The following is a 19244-nucleotide window of genomic DNA, read 5'->3' as shown; positions in this document are numbered from 1 at the left end:
CTTACCACAGGCCAGGGATAGTGAGGTCTCCACATCTGGTAGTCATCACAGTGGCTCTCCGATAGGTCATAAGGAGTCAGGCTGAACAAGGCTCGGAGACTTACTGGAGTTCCACTCGGAACTCCAGTTTTCAAGTGTCTTTAAAAGGGACTCATTCCCAACTTCTGCTTGGTCTTTTCTCACAGGATTAAACAGATGAGGAAATCCAAGCACAGGCTCTGGAGGACCGTCAGGTGCTGTTCAAAGCAGTGGCCCCTTCTCCTTAATACCAATGACAAGCCCAAAGGCCTGCTGTCTCACAACCCGCTGGAGAGGCTGTGGGGGCTTTCTGCTTGTTTGAAAATAAAATTTAAGATTATTTTACTTTTTTTTTTACTTATGTGATTGTGTCTCTCTGGGTGTGGATGTGTGTTTAGATGCCTGAAGAGGTGACAAGAGTGTGCTGGATCCCCTGAGGCTGGAGTTATAACCTGCTGCTAGCCATGTGACCTGGGTACTGGGAACTGCGTGCTGAGTCCTTTGAAAGAGCATCAAAGTTCTCTCTGAACTGAGGAGTGCTTTCTCTAGACACGCGTTTTAGTTTTCATAGTGCATACGTCCGATATTGAGCAGGTACTGGTATTTTATCTTCCTAGTCACCACCCTAGAAATATACTCAGGTATGAGCCCAGGGTGGGCAGCCCCCCTCTCCTGCAGCCCAGCTCACAGAAATATGCAGGCAGCCTGGGTATACCCACACCCAGAGAGTAAGCCAGTGTCTTCTTCCCAGGAAGTGAGGAGTTTTAGTTCCAGCTGGTAAGACCTCCGGATACCGATTCCTCTGTAAAATAACGAGCTGCCTTTCCCATTCCAGTGAGGGAACCCTTGTGTTTGACAGAACTATAGTACGGGTTGCTGGAAGAACAAACAAACCCGAGTGGAGACATAGCCATGGAAGGTCAAAAGCCCAGATTGGAAAAAGATGACCACGCTTTAGCTTTTGGAAATAAAATGTTCAGGGAGAGGCAAATTTGGCAGAGAGATTTGCTGTGGAAGTCTTTTTAACTAGTGAGCACCCTGCAGACAGACTACAATCCCAGCATCTGTGCGTGTTTTGAGGTTGGACAGTTGTAGTGCAAAGAATTCAGAATCTGTTGTAAATGTGTAAGAACTGGGCACCAACTGAGATCTTTTTTCCACTCTTGCTCTGCGTTGTACCCATTTTTGTGTCCCTGGTTAGCTGTATGCACCCGGCACCTACAACATCCTCACTGACCAAATAGTGAATTGGATATGTTGAGATCAGGCCTTAGGCTCTTTGCTCCAAAGCATGGTGTGTTTTTGAGCTTCCATGGGAACCAAGGCCACTGGGCAGAAGCCCCTGGTGGATTGCTTCTGGGAGCTTGCCTCACCAGGTGATGGATGAGTCAGAATGGCTTTGCTCTGAGGTTTAGTTCACAGGTACAGATCAAGCCAGTGAGTGACCAAGCCAGCGAGGTCCACTGGAAGAACTACAGAGGTTTTTGTCCACACCTGGCATAGCTTGTTCCTTGAAAGGATTTTCTTTGGAACTTTGACAGTCAAAATACCACCAGGGAAGGGATCTCTTGAAGCTTCCCTTAGCAAAGAGGTTCCCAAAGTGTTTGCAAACAGGCATATGAAAGGGGTCCAAGTTTATCCTGTGAGGAGACACAGACTTTTTTTTTTTTATCAGTCTTGGTTATATGATTTGCTTTGTGGTCATCACATGCCTTCCTCATAAGCAGTATTAGGGTATAGTTCAGTGTGGCCACTGATGTTTTGGAAGTACGTCAAGCTAATGACGCCACAGCATGCTAATGACGCGACAGCACGCTAATGACGTCACAGCACGCTAATGACGCCACAGCACGCTAATGACGTCACAGCACGCTGTCTTCCATTCCCCATGCTATTTGATTTTGCTGTCTTTGGTTCCTGAAGGCACACTAAGGTGTTCTGACTTTTATTTTACTTCTAAGATATTTTATTGATATAGCGGCAGCCTTCTCTTTACACGTAATTTTTAAAATATTTTCCTATCATAATGTGTTCATCATTCTTATATTTCTAACCTTATTAAAATATAAGTGAAGACTAACCTGCACATATTCAAGTGTATCACGTGACCACTGGTCACATATAGACATACACACGTAGTACTATCACCACAACCAAGACAATAAATACTTTCATCATGTCTAAAATATGCGTGTACCCATTGTAATCCATCATCTGGGTCACTCCTACCTCTTGAGAGAACCATTGGTTATTTCAATAGAGTCATATAATGCGTTCTCTCTTTTTTAGTGTGGCTTCTTTCACTTAACATGATGACCTAGGCAATCTTCTGTGATCAGTGCAGCATTCTTTTTCATTGCCAAGTGATATTCCAATGTATGGCTATATGACAATTTAATTATCTCTTGACCCATTGATGATAAAACTTTGCTACTCTCCTTTATGTAACTTTTTAGATAGTTATGAACATTCTTGCATAAGTCATTGTGGCAGAATGTATTTTTGTAAAAATTTTTTCATGTAGGAGTAGAATGGCCAAATCATATTATATAGGCATAGATATCAGTCTATGAAACTGCTAAATTTTAATTGAAGAAATCTTTTGGGTCACACACTGCAGCAAGGCTAGCTTAGAATGTTCTACATAGTGTAGTATGGCCTTAAGCTCATGGCAATACTACTGCCTCAGTTTCCCCAGTGATGGTATTACAGGAGTGCAACATCATGCCTGCTCCAAACTTTAAAAAAGCAAGTCCCTGATTTTGAGACAGGGTCTCTTGCATTTAAAATTTGCTTCAGATTTAATCTGCTGTTGAGGCTGGCCCTGAACACCTGATCCTTTTGCCTCTACTTTCTGAGTGGGTAAACACCACCAATGCATTCTGCTTTTCCCAGTATCACCCACTTGCTTCGTGTCCTCAGCAGTGTGAAACTCAGAAGAAATTCCTTTCTAAAAGTTTCTGTGTGGTTAATACTTTCTGAAAAACACTCACTGGTCTTGGGCTAAAGGGTACATCTTGGGGTTAGTAAGACAGTTCCATTCTTAGGGCAATGTGTGTGCACCACAAAGGCCAAAGCGACACATCTTCCTGCTGGAGACATTTATGAGACGCAATCTAGAAGCACAGCCATTCATGTCCTTTGTGGTAAGCCAGCAGCTTCTGTCCAGAGACTGATTAAAATTCTTCCACTTACCTCCCGGATAGCAGCCCAGCATCTCCTCTCTCTTTTCCCAAGGAGAATCTGTCAACACTAAGGGACCAGATGCTTTTCTGTAATATTCAGAAGGTGAGGAAAAGCCTCCAACTCTCCACGCAAACGCTGGACTCCTTGCTTCCACTACAAACCCCAGATTCCAGTGAGGGTGGAAAGAGGGCTGGCTCTCCCGCACTACCCAGGGGTTGGAGCGTGCCAAGAGAGCTGATACTGTTGCTCCTGAGAGAGAATGGTTACTCTGTCTTTGACTCAGGAAAGCTACTGTTTACCTTCAGAAAAGTCTGCAGAAATACCAGTTGTAACCTGTGAGCTCCGCTTGTGAGATGCGTTAATCATCCTGTTTGTTGTTCTGTGTTATGCAAATTTGTTTTTATTCTATGATTAACTAATGGCCAATGATGCTGAGCATATTTTAAATTTTATTGTTTTGACTCTATCTCTCTGCCTCTGAATGTCTGTCTCTGTCTCTCTGTCTCTCTGTCTGTGTGTGTGTGTGTGTGTGTGTGTGTGTGTGTGTGTGTGTACATGAGATGACTGCAAATACCCTCAGAGACCAGAGGCATCAGATCCCTGGAGCTAGGGTGACGGTACTCACAAGTCTAGGTTTGTGACTTCCTCCCTAGGCTGAGTGCTGGTGTCACAACCATGTACTACCAGATAGAGTTCTGTTTTGATTTCTCTCTCTCTCTCTCTCTCTCTCTCTCTCTCTCTCTCTCTCTCTCTCTCTCTCTCTCTCTCTCTCTCTCTCTCTCTTTCATTTTTGTATATTTTCTTTTTTTTCTGTTTTTATTTTCTTAATGGGTCCGTTTGAGAAGCAAAACTTTTTATTGTAATAAAAATCCAGCCTATCATCATGTTTTATGGCTCATGTATTATCTACGCCCAGTTGTAGGAATATTCTAAGTCACTGCTATCAATGTTGGATGTTTAGATGTCACATTTAGTTCCATGACCTGTTCTGAGGGTTTTTTTTTTTTTTGAGTGTCTGAGAGGAGTCAATCATTCCTAATAACAACCGTTTTTGATTATAGTTATTTATTCTGCCCCCTCACACCCGTGCCCATGTGTGCACACTCAAGTGTAGGTGTGCCAGTGTGGGGGTTAGAGGGGAATTTTCAGGAGTTGATTCTCTCCTTCCACTAGATCTCGGGTGCTGGGCTTGGGGCCACATGATCCCACCAGCTGAGCCATGCTGTAGTCGGAGCCATTTCTTTCTTTCTTTTTTTTTTTCTCCATCTTTATTAAATTGGGTATTTCTTATCTACATTTCAATTGTTATTCCCTTTCCCGGTTTCCAGGCCAACATTCCCCTAACCCCTCCCCCTCCCATTCTATATGGGTGTCCCCCTCCACACCCTCCCCCCATTAACGCCCTCCCCCCAACAATCACGTTCACTGGGGGTGCAGTCTTGGCAGGGCCAAGGGCTTCCCCTTCCACTGGTGCCCTTACTAGGCTATTCATTGCTACCTATGAATTTGGAGCCCAGGGTCAGTCCATGGGTAGTGGCTTTGTCCCTGGAAGCTCTGGTTGGTTGGCATTGTTGTTCATATGGGGTCTCAAGGCCCTTCAAGCTCTTTCAGTCCTTTCTCTGGTTCCTTCAACAGGGGTCCAGTTCTCAGTTCAGTGGTTTGTTGCTGGCTTTCACCTATGTATTTGCTGTATTCTGGCTGTGTCTCTCAGGAGAGATAAACATCTGGTTCCTGTCAGCCTGCACTTCTTTGCTTCATCCATCTTATCTAGTTTGGTGGCTGTATATGTATTGGCCACATGTGGGGCAGGCTCTGAATGGGTGTTCCTTCTGTCTCTGTTTTAATCTTTGCCTCTCCCTTCCCTGCCAAGGGTATTCTTTTTCCTCATTTAAAGAAGGAGTGAAGCATTCACATTTTGATCATCCGTCTTGAGTTTCATGTGTTTTAGGCATCTAGGGTAATTCAGGCATTTGGGCTAATATCCACTTATCAATGAGTGCATACCATGTATGTCTTTCTGTGACTGGGTTACCTCACTCAGCATGATACTTCCTAGTTCCAACCATTTGCCTACGAATTTCATAAAGTCATTGTTTTTGATAGCTGAGTAATATTCCATTGTGTAGATGTACCACATTTTCTGTATCCATTCCTCTGTTGAAGGGCATCTGGGTTCTTTCCAGCTTCTGGCTATTATAAATAAGGCTGCTATGAACATAGTGGAGCACGTGTCTTTTTTATATGTTGGGGCATCTTTTGGGTATATGCCCAAGAGAGGTATAGCTGGGTCCTCAGGCAGTTCAATGTCCAATTTTCTGAGGAACCTCCAGACTGATTTCCAGAATGGTTGTACCAGTGGAGGAGTGTTCCTCATTTTTCACATCCTCACCAGCATCTGCTGTCACTGGAGATTTTGGTCTTAGCCATTCTGACTGGTGTGAGGTAGAATCTCAGGGTTGTTTTGATTTGCATTTCCCTTATGACTAAAGATGTTGAACCTTTCTTTAGGTGCTTCTCAGCCATTAGATATTCCTCAGCTGTGAATTCTTGTTTAGCTCTGAACCCCATTTTTAATAGGGTTATTTGTCTCCCTGCAGTCTAACTTCGTGAGTTCTTTGTATATTTTGGAGATAAGCCCTCTATCAGTTGTAGGATTGGTAAAGATCTTTTTCCAATCTGTTGGTTGCCGTTTTGTCCTAACCACAGTGTCCTTTGCCTTACAGAAGCTTTGCAGTTTTATGAAATCCCATTTGTCGATTCTTGATCTTAGAGCATAAGCCATTGGTGTTTTGTTCAGGAAATTTTCTCCAGTGCCCATGTGTTCGAGATGCTTCCCTAGTTTTTCTTCTATTAGTTTGAGTGTATCTGGTTTGATGTGGAGGTCCTTGATACACTTGGATTTAAGGTTTGTACAGGGTGATAAGCATGGATCGATCTGCATTCTTCTACATGTTGACCTCCAGTTGAACCAGAACCATTTGCTGAAAATGCTATCTTTTTTCCCTTGAATGGTTTGGCTCCTTTGTCAAATATCAAGTGACCATAGGTGTGTGGGTTCATTTCTGGGACTTCAATTCTATTCCACTGGTCTATCTGCCTATCTCTGTACCAATACCATACAGTTTTTTGTTTTTTGTTTTAATCACTATTGCTCTGTAATACTGCTTGAGTTCAGGGATAACGATTCCCCTGGAAGTCCTTTTATTGTTGAGGATAGTTTTAGCTATCCTGGGTGTTTTGTTATTCCAGATGAATTTGCAAATTGCTCTATCTAACTCTATGAAGAGTTTGGGTTGGAATTTTCATGGGGATTGCATTGAATCTGTAGATCGCTTTTGGTAAAATGACCATTTTTACTATATTGATCCTGCCAATCTATGAGCATGGGAGATCTTTCCATATTCTGAGATCTTCTTCAATTTCTTTTTTCAGAGACTTGACGTTCTTATCATACAGATCTTTCACTTGCTTGGTTAAAGTCACACCGGGGTACTTTATATTAATTGGGACTATTATGAAGGGTGTCATTTCCCTAATTTCTTTCTTGGCTTGTTTCTCTTTTGTGTAGAGGAAGGCTATTGATTTATTTGAGTTAATTTTATGCCCAGCCATTTTGCTGAAGGTGTTTATCAAGTTTAGTAGTTCTCTGGTGGAACTTTTGGGGTCACTTAAATATACAATCATGTCATCTGCAAATAGTGATATTTTGACTTTTTCCTTTCCAATCTATATTCCTTTGATCTCCTTTTGTTCTCTGATTGCTCTGGCTAGGACTTTGAGAACTATATTGAATAAGTAGAGAGAGAGTGGGCAGCCTTGTCTAATCCCTGATTTTAGTGGGATTGCTTCAAATTTCTCTCCATTTAGTTTAATATTAGCTACTGGTTTGCTGTACATGACTTTTACTATGTTTAGGTATGGGTCTTGAATTCCTAGTCTTTTCAGGACTTTTATCATAAAGGGGTGTTGAATTTTGTCAAATGCTTTCTTGGCATCTAATGAAATGATCATGTGGTTTTTATCTTTCAGTTTGTTTATATAGTGGATTACATTGATGGTTTTCTATATAGTAAACCATCCCTGCATCCCTGGAATGAAGCCTACTTGATCAAGATGGATGATTGTTTTAATGTGTTCTTGGATTCGGTTTGCAAGAATTTTATTGAGTATTTTTGTGTCAATATTCATAAGGGAAATTGGTCTGAAGTTCTCTTTCTTTGTTGGGTCTTTGTGTGTTTTAGATATAAGAGTAATTGTGGCTTCATAGAAGGAATTCGGTAGTGCTCCGTCTGTTTCAATTTTGTGGAATAGTTTGCATAGTATTGGTATGAGGTCTTCTATGAAGGTCTGATAGAATTCTGCACTGAACTCATCTGGACCTGGGCTCTTTTTGGTTGGGAAAGTTTTAATGACTGCTTCTATTTCTTTAGAAATTATGGGGTGGTTTAAATGGTTTATCTATTCCTGATTTAACTTCAGTACCTGGTATTTGTTTAGGAAATTGTCCATTTCCTGCAGATTTTCAAGTTTTATTGTATATAGGCTTTTGTAGTAGGATCAGATGATATTTTTTAATTTCCTCTGATTCTGTTGTTATGTTTCCCTTTTCATTTCTGATTTTGTTAATTTGGACACACTCTCTGTGTCCTCTCATTAGTCTGGCTAAGAGTTTATCTATCTTGTTGATTTTTTCAAAGAACCTACTTTTGGTTCTGTTGATTCTTTCTATGGTCCTTTTTTTTCTACTTGGTTGATTTCAGCTCTGAGTTTGATTATTTCCTGCCTTCTACTCCTCCTGGGTGTATTTGCTTCTTTTTGTTCTAGAGCTTTTAGATGTGCTGTCAAGCTGCTGATATATGCTCTCTCCTGTTTCTTTCTGCAGACACTCAGAGCTATGAGTTTTCCTCTTAGCACAGCTTTCATTGTGTCCCATAAGTTTGGGTATGTTGTACCTTCATTTTCATTAAATTCTAAGAAGTCTTTAATTTCTTTCTTTATTTCTTCCTTGACCAGGTTATCATTGAGTAGAGCATTGTTAATGCTCTACTCCATGTATATGTTCCATGTAAATGAGGGCATTCTTATTGTTATTGAAGATGAGCTTTAGCCCGTGGTGATCTGATATGATGCATGGGACTATTTCTATCTTTCTGTATGTATTGAGGCCTGTTTTATGACCAATAGTATGGTCAGTTTTGGAGAAAGTACCATGAGGTGCTGAGAAGAAGGTATATCCTTTTGTTTTAGGATAGAATGTTCTATAAATATCTGTTAAGTCCATTTGGTTCATGACTTCTCTTAGTCTGTCTATGTCTCTGTTTAATTTCTGTTTCCATGATCTGTCCATTGATGAGAGTGGGGTGTTGAAATATCCTACTATTATTGTGTGAGGTGCAATGTGTGCTTTGAACTTAGTAAGTTTTCTTTTATGTATGTAGGTGCCCTTGTATTTGGAGCATTGATATTTAGGATTGAGAGTTCATCTTGGTGGATTTTTCCTTTGATGAATATGAAGTGTCTTTCATTATTCTTTTTCATGACTTTTGGTTGAAAATCGATTTTATTCGATATTAGAATCACTACTCCAGCTTGCTTCTTCCGACCATTTGCTTGGAAAGTTGTTTTCCAGCCTTTTACCCTGAGTTAGTTTCTTTCTTTGTCTCTGAGGTGTGTTTCCTATAGGCAGCAAAATGCTGGGTCCTTATTATGCATCCAGTTTGTTAATCTGTGTCTTTTTATTGGGGAATTGAGTCCATTGATGTTGAGAGATATTAAGGAATAGTTATTGTTGCTTCCTGTTATCTTTGTATTTGGAGGTGAGATTATGTTTTTGTACTTCTCTTTTCTTTGTTTTGTTACAAAACAATTAGTTTCTTGCTTTTTCTATGGTGTAGCTTGCTTCCTTGTGTTGGGCTGGATTTGTAGAAAGATATTGTGTAAATTTGGTTTTGTCATGGAATATCTTGGTTTCTCCATCTATGTTATTGAGGATTTTGCTGTGTACAGTAACCTAGGCTGGCATTTGTGTTCTCTTAGGGTCTGTATGACATCTGTCCAGGATTTTCTAACTTTCATAGTCTCTGGTGAGAAGTTTGGTGTAATTCTGATAGGTCTGCCTTTATTTGTTACTTGACCTTTTTCCCTTACTGCTTTTAATATTCTTCCTTTGTTTTGTGTTTTTGGTGTTTTGACTATTATGTGATAGGAGGAGTTTCTTTTCTGGTCCAATCTATCTGGAGTTCTGTAGGCTATGTTCATAGGTATCTCTTTCTTTACATTAAAGAAGTTTTCTTCCATGATTTTGTTGAAGATATTTACTGGTACTTTGAATTGTGAGTATTCACTCTCTTCTATACCTATTATCCTTAGGTTTGGTCTTCTCACTGTGTCCTGAATTTCCTGTATGTTTTGGGCCAGTAGCTTTTTCCGTTTTACATTATCTTCGACAGTTGTGTCGATGATTTCTATGGACTTTTCTGCTGCTGAGATTCTCTCTTCTATCTCTTGTATTCTGTTGGTGATGCTTGTATCTACTGCTCCTTGTTTCTTCCTTTGGTTTTCTATATTCAGGGTTGTCTTCCTTTCTTTTTTGTTTCTATTTTCAATTCCTTCACCTGCTTGATTGTATTTTCCTATAATTCTTTCAGGGATTTTCCCCTCTAAGGGCTTCTACTTGTTTACTTGAATTTTCCTGCATTTCTCTAAGGGAGTTCTTTATGTCTTTCTTAAAGTCCTCCATCATCATGATCAAATATGATTTTAAATCTAGATCTTTCTTTTCTGGTGTGTTTGGATATTCAGTGTTTGCTTTGGTGGGAGAATTGGGCTCCGATGATGCCATGTAGTCTTGGTTTCTGTTGCTTGGTTTCCTGCGCTTGCCTCTTGCCATCAGGTTGTCTCTGGTATTACCTTGTTTTGCAATTTCTGACAGTGGCTTGACCTTCCTATTGGCCTATGTGTCAGGAGTGCTATAGACCTGTTTTCCTGTTTTCTTTCAGCCAGTTATGGTAACAGAGTGTTTGCTCTCAGGCATGTGGTCATCCCTGTCCACTGGTTTACAGCTGTCCCTGTGAGTGGGAACCAGAAGGGCCTGCCCCTACTTCTCCTAGATCCCTGTGGACATGGGGCCCAGATGGCGCTAGGCATTTTCCTCTAGAGTCAGAAATGTGGGCAGAAAGTAGTCTTCTCTGGTTTCCCAGGCGTGTCTGCCCCTCTGAAGGTCCAGCTCTCCCTCCCACAGGATTTGTGTGCAGGGAGCTGTCTGATTGGGTCTGCTTAGATCCCAGCAGAGTCTGGACCACAGGGCTCCTGCAGCTTGACTGCTCCAATCTTCCCGTACCCAGAGGCACTATAATGTTTCCTCTTGGGCCAAGGATGTGGGCAAATGTGGGGAGAAGTGGCAGTCTCTCCTGTTCTGCAGTCTCAGCATTGCCCACACTTCTGGGCAATCAACTTTCTCTCCCATGGGGTTTGGGAGCCAAGGGCACGGTTTTTAAGGATCTTGTTCTGGCTCCTCAGATCTGAGAGTGCTGCCAGGCACATTCTAGGTACTCAGTAAATGTAATCATTTGCCACTTGAAGGTGGGGCACAGGGCTGGGGGATGGCTCAGTGTGTGAGAGTGCTCGCTCTGCAAGTCATTAGCACCCCCTGGAGCCATTTCTGTTTTGATGAACGATACTGTTTCCATTTTCTTAGGTTGTCTTTAAAGTTTGGTGATGCTGAAAATCCCAAGGATATTGATATAAGGTAGGAAACATTATAGTTACAGCATGCCAGATATATTATGAGCTGCTTAATTTACTCATGCCAGGCATGTGCCCATGCTATGACACTGCAAACTCCATATCTAACTACACTGAGAGGTTGGTGGCTGTGTCTGATGGGATCCTGTAGGAATGCTTTCTACACAACGAAGTCCAAACATATCTCAGTACTCTGAGAAATCAGCAGGTAAGGGAATCTTGTAGGAATGTTTTCATTATCGTCATCACCACCACCACCACCACCACCACCACCATCACCATCATTGAATTCTTTTTTCAACTACTACCCAAACGCCTGTACTCCTCCATCTCTCCATTGAGGGGTTTGAGCGCACATGAACCTGAGAATGTGGTCCTTTCCCCAGAACTAAAAAATATCGCTGAGAGAGTCTGGTAGGCTTCAGGCTCTATTTTAAGGTGATTCATCATAGCTTTTTATGAGAATCACTCTATTTGACCACCACGAAGAGATCTTTGCTGTTCTAATTCCCCATCAATCATTCAATAAAGGCCTCAGTATTTTTTTCTGCTGGATAGAAGGCTGCATCTACAAATAATGACTTAGCTTAGCAGCCAGTAATCAACAAACTTAAAGCAAACAATGTTCTCCATGTGTTGGGTAGCGTATCCCTTTAACCCCAGCATGCTGGAGGCAGAGGCAGGCAGATCTCTGTCAGCTCGAGGTAAACAATGAATTCCAGATAAATGACACCACACAGTAAGACCCTGTTTCAATTTTTCCTTCCCATAAAAATATTTATAATTTTCTCAGAGTTGGTGATCAAGACATTTGAAGGCACAATTTTTTCCCCACAGTCAGTCAATGTAGGCAGGAGGACCTGAGTATGTTAAAACTTACATTAAAAAAAGCTGGGTAGGGGTGGTGTTGCTTATAAACCCAGTACTGGGAAGGTGGAGACAGGTAGACCTGTGGGTCTCACTGGCCATATAGGACAGTGAGAGCTCTGACTTTAAAATAGCAAGAGGAGGGTAGCTCCTGAGAGGTTGTTCTCAGGCCTCATATGAATGCTTGCGCACGCGCATGCGCGCGCGCGCGCACACACACACACACACACACACACACACACACACACACACACACACACGTGCATATAGGGCAAAGATTCCCTTCCTATAGGATGGACATTTTAGTGAGATGAGCTCAAGTGTGTTCAGCTTTAAGCGAAGATCCAGTAGGGGATGCTAGGGCATATGTGCTCTCCTCCTGTACACTTTGGCCATGTAGAAATATTTATGAGTCTCTGATAAAAGTCTCTGTATTCAGGCTTGTTTGAGAGTGACGACACACCTCGCCTTTCAAACAACTCAAAAGATAAGTTTTTAAGGAAAATTGGCTTTTTATAACTGAGTAATCCAGCGTATCGTAGGTTTGACCATGAACAGCTTTCTTCCTCAGGACAGCTGCCCCCACACCATAGGATGGTAGTGTTTCACAGAGCATAAAGTAGAACATACGTACTCCTACCCTTCAGAGCCTTGTGCTTGCTAGATAAGGACTCTAACACTAAGCTACATGCCCAGCCCTTCAAGGAATTATCATGAGGAAACAGACTCCACTAGGTACCTGGACAGATGTGCACATCTGATCTAGAAACGCCAAGCACTTTTGCTTTGAAATAGCACTGTTCCCCAACTGGAAAATAGTCCTGTAAATCCTCCTCCCGTGCCACTCCTCTTCCTCCTCCTCTCCCGCAGCTAGGACAAAGGTGTGTGACATGTATGGCCATATTCCCTCTATGTCTTAGCATTTGAGGATAATAGAACTTACTTGCCCAACTTTCATCTGCCCATCTTCTCTCCCTATAAGCCTTTCTGGCCAAGGCGGGCTCTGCTATGGTCGTTTTTCTTTTTTGTTAATGTGACACAAAGCTAGATATAATTGAACAGAGGGAACCCCAACTAAGAAAAGGTGCCCTCCTTAAAGTCAGCCTGTGGACAAGGCTACTGGGTATTTTCTTCCTTAGTGATTGATGGAGGATGGCTCAGCCATTGTGGGTGGAGCCACCCCTGGGCTGGTGGTCCTGGACTCTATAAGAAAGCAGGCTGAGCAAGCCATGGGGAGCAAGTCAGTGAGCGGCACCCCTCCATGGCCTCTGCATTAGCTCCTATCACCAGGTTCCTAACTTGTTAGAGTTCTTGCCTTGATTTACCCCATTGTGTGGTTATCTGAGATTTAGGTCCAATTGGATTTAGGTCACGGTGATTTTTATCACAACATTAGAAACCCCAACAGGAAAGTTTGTGCTTACTATGCTTAGAAGGCCAAAAGTTGAAAAAATGTTTCCAACATGTACGTCCCTTGTAACTTATACAAGCGGTACCCTAGCAGTCCACTTCCTCAGGCCTTGCTCTGACATGGCTAGGAGCTGCATCTTGGGATGGCTTTCAGGGGCAGTCCTGGACCCACCTGGGGGTCAGCTCTTAGATGAAAAGGCTCTTGTTATTCCAATGTATTTGTGGTCATGATGAATCTCTAGTGAGCCATCACACTAACAAGACAGGGCTCTGACTACTTCCCATCCTTGCCATGGGAAGTGTCAGCCCCAGCCTCCTCTACCTCCTGTGAGACTGTTCGTTTTACCTCAGCTCCCAGAATTCTCTATGAACACAAAGTAAAATAAAGAGAACCCATGAAAACAGAAAGATAAGAAATATTGAGTTATAAGAACAAGAAAGTAATTGCTAATCCAACCAGTATATCCAATTACTACTGATGCTCTAATCCTACCAGTGTTGAATTTTGTTCCATGTGATGTCTCATCTTTTAAAATAAAAGAAAATTATCATGAGTTATATATTTTCACGATATTTTTCCACGATTGGAGAATGTTCCAATTTAAAGCCATTAGTGGTGGGAATGATGGTCTCAGGTTGAATCTGACAGGCAGCTTAAACACAGCATCTGAGGGAAATTGGGCAATAGGTTTTTGTCCTGCTAGGTTCAATATGACACGAGGATAATGTAATAAACCTACTCCTATTATTTTACGACAATTTAATTCTGTGTTAATATACACCTAAGCTTTTATTAAATCTATAGCAGTTATAAATATACAATTTGATTCTTAGTAAAGAAAAAAAAGCCCCCGGACCCCCCACCCCGTAGGATTTCGTATTGCTCTTTTTCCTGTTCCCAATCTCTTGCCTTCTTATCTATCTGGCTGTTGTTTGGCTCCAAAGAGAAGCCTCTCCCCAATTCCACAGCCTGACAAAAGAGGGCGCCATTGTACTGTTCACGGATGACGATCGATCTGAGACAGAAAAAGAAAAAAAAAAAAAAAAAAAAAAAAAAAAAGAGCCAGCTAACACTAATGTACAATCCTCCTCAGGTTCACCCTAAGCAATTACAACAAGCTGTCCAGCCAGAGTTGGTTTAGTTTACACCGTGTCGAGATAATTTTCAACAATTCGGTGCAAGCAACTTTTAATGCAACCGGTATATATGCTTTGTCAACTTACTCCTACCACTGCCAACGCGTCAGCAGCCTGCGGCGGAACGATGCGCTCCTGTTGCTTAGCAGCTCAGATGATGTGACAAGCCTGTGGGAGGTCACGTTTATTGATTTCCAGGTAATAAACGAAAACTTACGCTTTACAAACCTGCATACTTGGTGCCAAAGAAACTCAGTGTTTGTTTAAGCCACCCAAAACAAGCCGTTTAAGGAAGAGTGTCCTCGCAGTACCTTTAAGGTAGCATTGGTTTATTCTGGGTCTTCTGAGGTATGAGATGGAGCAGGATGGAGAATTCCTTCTGCCTGAGCCCTCCAGGGCTCGCCTTTACTTTCCTGTTTTCCCACTCACTAGGCACCTATCTAAACCCTAGTGCAGCTGTGGCTGAAGCCTGGTGACTGACATTTCCTGGGCCCAGAGGCTCCGTGAGAGGAGAGTCCTTCTGGGAGCGAAGTGGGTGATCTTATCAGAGCAGATAAGAAGTACATCTGCAGTGTGAAAGGCAGTGTTGACAGGTAGCCTGGGAATGGAATCTTAACCATCAAACGTAGCCCGGAGAGCTTGAAAACCTTGGGAGAAACGCCTGTGAGCATGACTGGCTCCTTTGCACCCCAGCAGCCCAACTGAGAGACAGTCTATCAAGCCTCTCTATTTTGTTTACGTGGCCAGTCTTACTCACCGAAGTAGCATGCGTGGCGTTGCACATCCCTTATAAGGGCATGTTCCCGCTTTTTCCGTATTTACATGGGGATACAGATTCATATATATTTCTCTCAGCTTGGAGGAGCCATCGTGTTGGTGAAAGGCGCAGGGGAAGAAGGGAAGAGCACATACTTTGGAGTCAAGCCGATCTGATTTTAAAAATCTCTCCTCTGCCACACGGCTAAGTTACATAACTGTGTCCGTACATTTTCGTCCATGTAGAAAGTACACGGCCTCAAATGTGTGAGACATTCAGGACCATTGCAGGCATGGCGTAACAATAACACTTAGAGCAGCATAGGCTAATGGTTAAGACGACATATTTTATGTTATTTACATTTTGTGACTGAAATAACAAAACAAAAACAATTGGGTAAAGGCAAGGGATGGGGATTTCAAATGAGGGATAGGAAAAGAGGATCGGAAGATGACTTTGCAGCCACCAGGGATGACTAGGTCACAGACTCAGGGGATGAAACTCTGTGCTGGCTGAGCGAGGCAACATGATTTGGCTTCGAGGCTCTGAAGCAGAGCATAAGGGAGAAGCACCCCAGTGTACATTCACAGAGCCCCCAAGACTCCGGAGAACTTGCAGTGAGGAGCATATTCCTCTCCAGGACTGTGTAACATGTATACAGAAGCAGGAGTGCAAGCTCAGGCCGCGGAGAGGAGAGTCCACAGAAGACAGCTGTCCACACTCCAGGGTCGCTGGCTTTTCCTGTAGAATAAACATTTGTCCCTCGGTAGGCACAAGAGATTGGTAGCAGACCCTAATTCCTTCTGTCCGCCAAATCCAGGAATTCTCAAGTCCTTTACACACAGTGGCATGGTATTTGCATATGACCCACATACAGCTTTCTAGGGTAGTGACAAGAAAAGAGAGAGATGATACCAGAAGCCGTGGAGTCCTATGAAGTCGCATGTGTGTGAAGCCGGGTTTCCCATGTGTAAATTTTATCATCACACGATTTCTGCTGTGTGACTCCAGGTGAATTACAGAACTTTCCTGAGCCCAAGGCTCTTCTTTGGGCTACAGTAAAATAGTCACTTGCTCACGGGCTACTATGAAGGCCAAGTTGGGTAAACAGTGTCTGGTACACACAAAGCCTTCGGTGTGTATCTCGGTTTGGGCTTTCACCATATCAGTAGTCATGTCCTCCCTTCCAACCACTCCCTGTCAGCAGCATCCAACACCATACTTACCAAACCCAGAGCGTCCTTTGAGTTAGACACATAGCAGATGTGCCATTTTGTATGAACTCAAATAGTCCTAAAACCAGATTAAAAGATGTTTCATTTCAGAGACTCGAACTGCACACTTTTAGTTGCCACAGCTCATCCATCCCAGAACGGTTGGTCAGTGTTCTTTGAAAATCAAGTTTCCTGCCAGAGATGGTGGCTCCTGTCTGTGATTTCAGCACACATGAAGTTAAGCAGGAGGAAGACAGTGAGTTTAGGGTCAGCTTGGGCTATACTATGAGCCCTCAAGGCAAACAAAATTTCGTTGTCTGAGTAAGCAGAATCATATTTATCAGATCACAAACTTAAATTATTCTATAATGTGGTAGTGATAGGTGCCCTACTCCTTTTCTTATTTTCTTGCAAAATTACCCTGAGGAAAGCTGGTTTAAGGGAGAAACACTTTATTTGGCTCACAATTCCAGGTTCCAGTCCATCACTGCAGGAAGTCAAGGCAGTACAAACTTGAAGCAGATAGCTACTTCCACAGTCAAGAGCATGCTAGTCTGCATGCATGCCTAGTCCTCAGCTCACTTACTTGGTGTTTATACAGTCTGCGATGTAAACCTAGGGAATGGTGCCGCCTGCAGTGGGCTGGATCTTCACACGTTATATTTGTATAATCAATTTGTCCCCTAGACACGCCCACAGAGAATCTGATACAGACATTCCCTCGCTGACATTCTCTTCTTAGGAGGTTCCAGTTATGGGAAGTTGGCGATTAAAACTTAGCGCATGGGCTGGAGAGATGGCTCAGTGGTTAAGAGCACTGACTGCTCTTCTAGAGGTCCTGAGTTCAATTTCCAGCAACCACATGGTGGCTCACAACCGTCTGTAATGGGATCTGATGCCCTCTTCTGGTGTGTCTAAAGACAGTGACAGAGTGACAGTGTACTCACATACATAAAATAAATAATTAAAAAAAACCAACAACGCAGTATGTAAAATTTGGTTACTTAGGGCCCAGAACCATTAGCACAGTGTGAATGGACTCTTAGAAGGTCACTTCTGTTCTTTTCTTTGTCTGGACAGATCCAAGGCTTCTCCATCAAGGGGGCACAGTTTTCTCAGGCTCGAGACTGCAGCTCTTCCTTCTCACCTGCTGTTCTGATTGGCCTGGCCATGTCTCTGATTCTGTTGCTGGTGTTGGCCTATGCTCTGCATATGCTCATCTACCTGCGCTATCTGGACCATCACTACGAGTTCATCACCTCTCCTGCCCACTTCCCATCTTTGAGAGCGCTGGACACAGGGGAGGAGAAGGAGCTTCTGGGGAGCCAGGGAGCAGAATGCTACGAGCTAAGGAACCAACAGATCTGCAAAATCTATATTTAGTAACACGAGTCTCCATCTCCTCACCAAGGCCAAACCGTCTCCAAAAGACATTGTTCTCTTTTGTGATGTCTGACTTGTGAATTGTTCGATTAAAAAAGAGAAAAAGAAAAACCTTGCCAATGAGTTGGTTTCTAGCGTTTATTGGCTTTGCTAGGAAGGTCTGAGGCAGTGAAAAAGTATCTCAAGAGATCCCACAGAGGTAAGCAGTACTGTTCCCCCAAAAGATGCCTTGGACATTAGTGAAGAAAAAGACGAAGAAAGGGAGTGCACTGGCTAGTTTTATAAGTCATTGAGAGGAGAGATCCTCAACTGAGGAAATGCCTCCGTAAGCCTGAGCTGTAGGCAAGAGTGTAGAACATTTTTGTAATTAGTGATTGGGGAGGGGCCAGCATGTGGTGAGTGGTGCCATCCTGGGCACGTGGTCCTGGGTTCTATAAGAAAGCAGACTGAGCAAGCCATGAGGAGCAATCCAAGAGGCAGCACCCCTCCACGGCCTCTGCAGCAGCTCCTGCCTATAGACTCTGGCTCGGTCTGAGTTGCTGTGCTGACTTTCTTCAGTGGTGAACACTGATGTTAATTTAGAGTCTTAAGGCAAATAGACCCTTTCCTAATATGGGGATATTAGAGAAACCTTGAGAAAAGAGCTAGGGAAGGGGAAAGTTGGCAGGAAAAGTTCAGATCTTTTTTTGGGAACACAATTTACTCTTTTTCCCCAGAAATTATATTGCAGCATCATTTTAAAAAGTAGTTCTCAGGCTGGAGAAATGGCTCAGTGGTTAAGAGCACCCGACTGCTCTTCCAGAGGTCCTGAGTTTAATTCCCAGCAACCACATGGTGGCTCGCAACCATCTGTAGTGAGATCTGGTGCCCTCTTCTGGTGTGTCTGATGACAGCTACAGTGTACTTATATATAATAAATGAATACATCTTTAAAGAAAACAAAAGAGTAGTTTTCCTTTTCTCTCTTTTCTAGAGCTTTCTCTAGATAGCTGCTGTGTGTCTGCACAGAGCACTGTACTCTTAAGTCCAGGCCTTTGACAGACAGAAGCAGCACAGCCCATGCTGTGTGGTAGGGATGACGGTCATGCTTCTTCCAGCTGGTTGTGGGCCCGGGTTGGCCTCACACACGTGCAGCAGACTTCTGTAGACTGTCATGAACACCCCTGATGAAGAGTGTGCATGCTGTACAAAGCCCACTGTGGACAAGCCCTCTAGTCCCCATCTGCTGAGAGTGTGTCGTAACCTCTTCCTGAATAGAAATTCTGAAGCCAACACATGTGTTCTTACTACCACACTCTTCCTCACGGTCCTTCTTTTCGGGTCTTGGAAGATCTGAGGATTGGTTCGTTCTCTATCTCTCCAAAGCCGGAGTGCACTTTCCTTGCGACAGAGCTGGCATTCATAAGAAGGGCATTGCATTTCCTTCTCCTGAGTCTGTGCATAACCAAGGCTTACTAGGAACACTCCCCTCCTCTCCTCCAAACTCAGAGTGCACACCAAGGAAAGGACACTGGGAGGTTTTGGTGACA

At 43.0% G+C, this 19244-nt stretch overlaps 1 protein-coding gene across 7 annotated transcripts in view; it reads left to right on the top strand.

Annotated features, from left to right (window-relative positions):
* The window catches only part of Atp6ap1l (ATPase H+ transporting accessory protein 1 like), a 37076-nt gene extending 19246 nt beyond the window's left edge, over positions 1 to 17830 (top strand). For 4 of the 7 annotated variants that reach the window (XM_087625451.1, XM_087625446.1, XM_087625440.1 and 1 more), the window contains 4 exons: positions 186 to 233; positions 10901 to 10951; positions 14319 to 14559; positions 17413 to 17830. In XM_087625451.1, coding sequence (XP_087481577.1) covers positions 196 to 233; positions 10901 to 10951; positions 14319 to 14559; positions 17413 to 17715 — 633 coding nt within the window. In that variant the 5' untranslated portion in view covers positions 186 to 195 and the 3' untranslated portion in view covers positions 17716 to 17830. 7 annotated transcript variants of the gene reach the window in all.
* Positions 17831 to 19244: the final 1414 nt, after the last annotated feature.

Source organism: Rattus norvegicus, chromosome 2 (genome assembly GCF_021556685.1).
Source record: "Rattus norvegicus strain SHRSP/BbbUtx chromosome 2, alternate assembly SHRSP_T2T, whole genome shotgun sequence".
In the NCBI taxonomy this organism is placed as follows: domain Eukaryota; kingdom Metazoa; phylum Chordata; class Mammalia; order Rodentia; family Muridae; genus Rattus; species Rattus norvegicus.
This window is presented reverse-complemented; position numbering and strand designations above follow the sequence as displayed.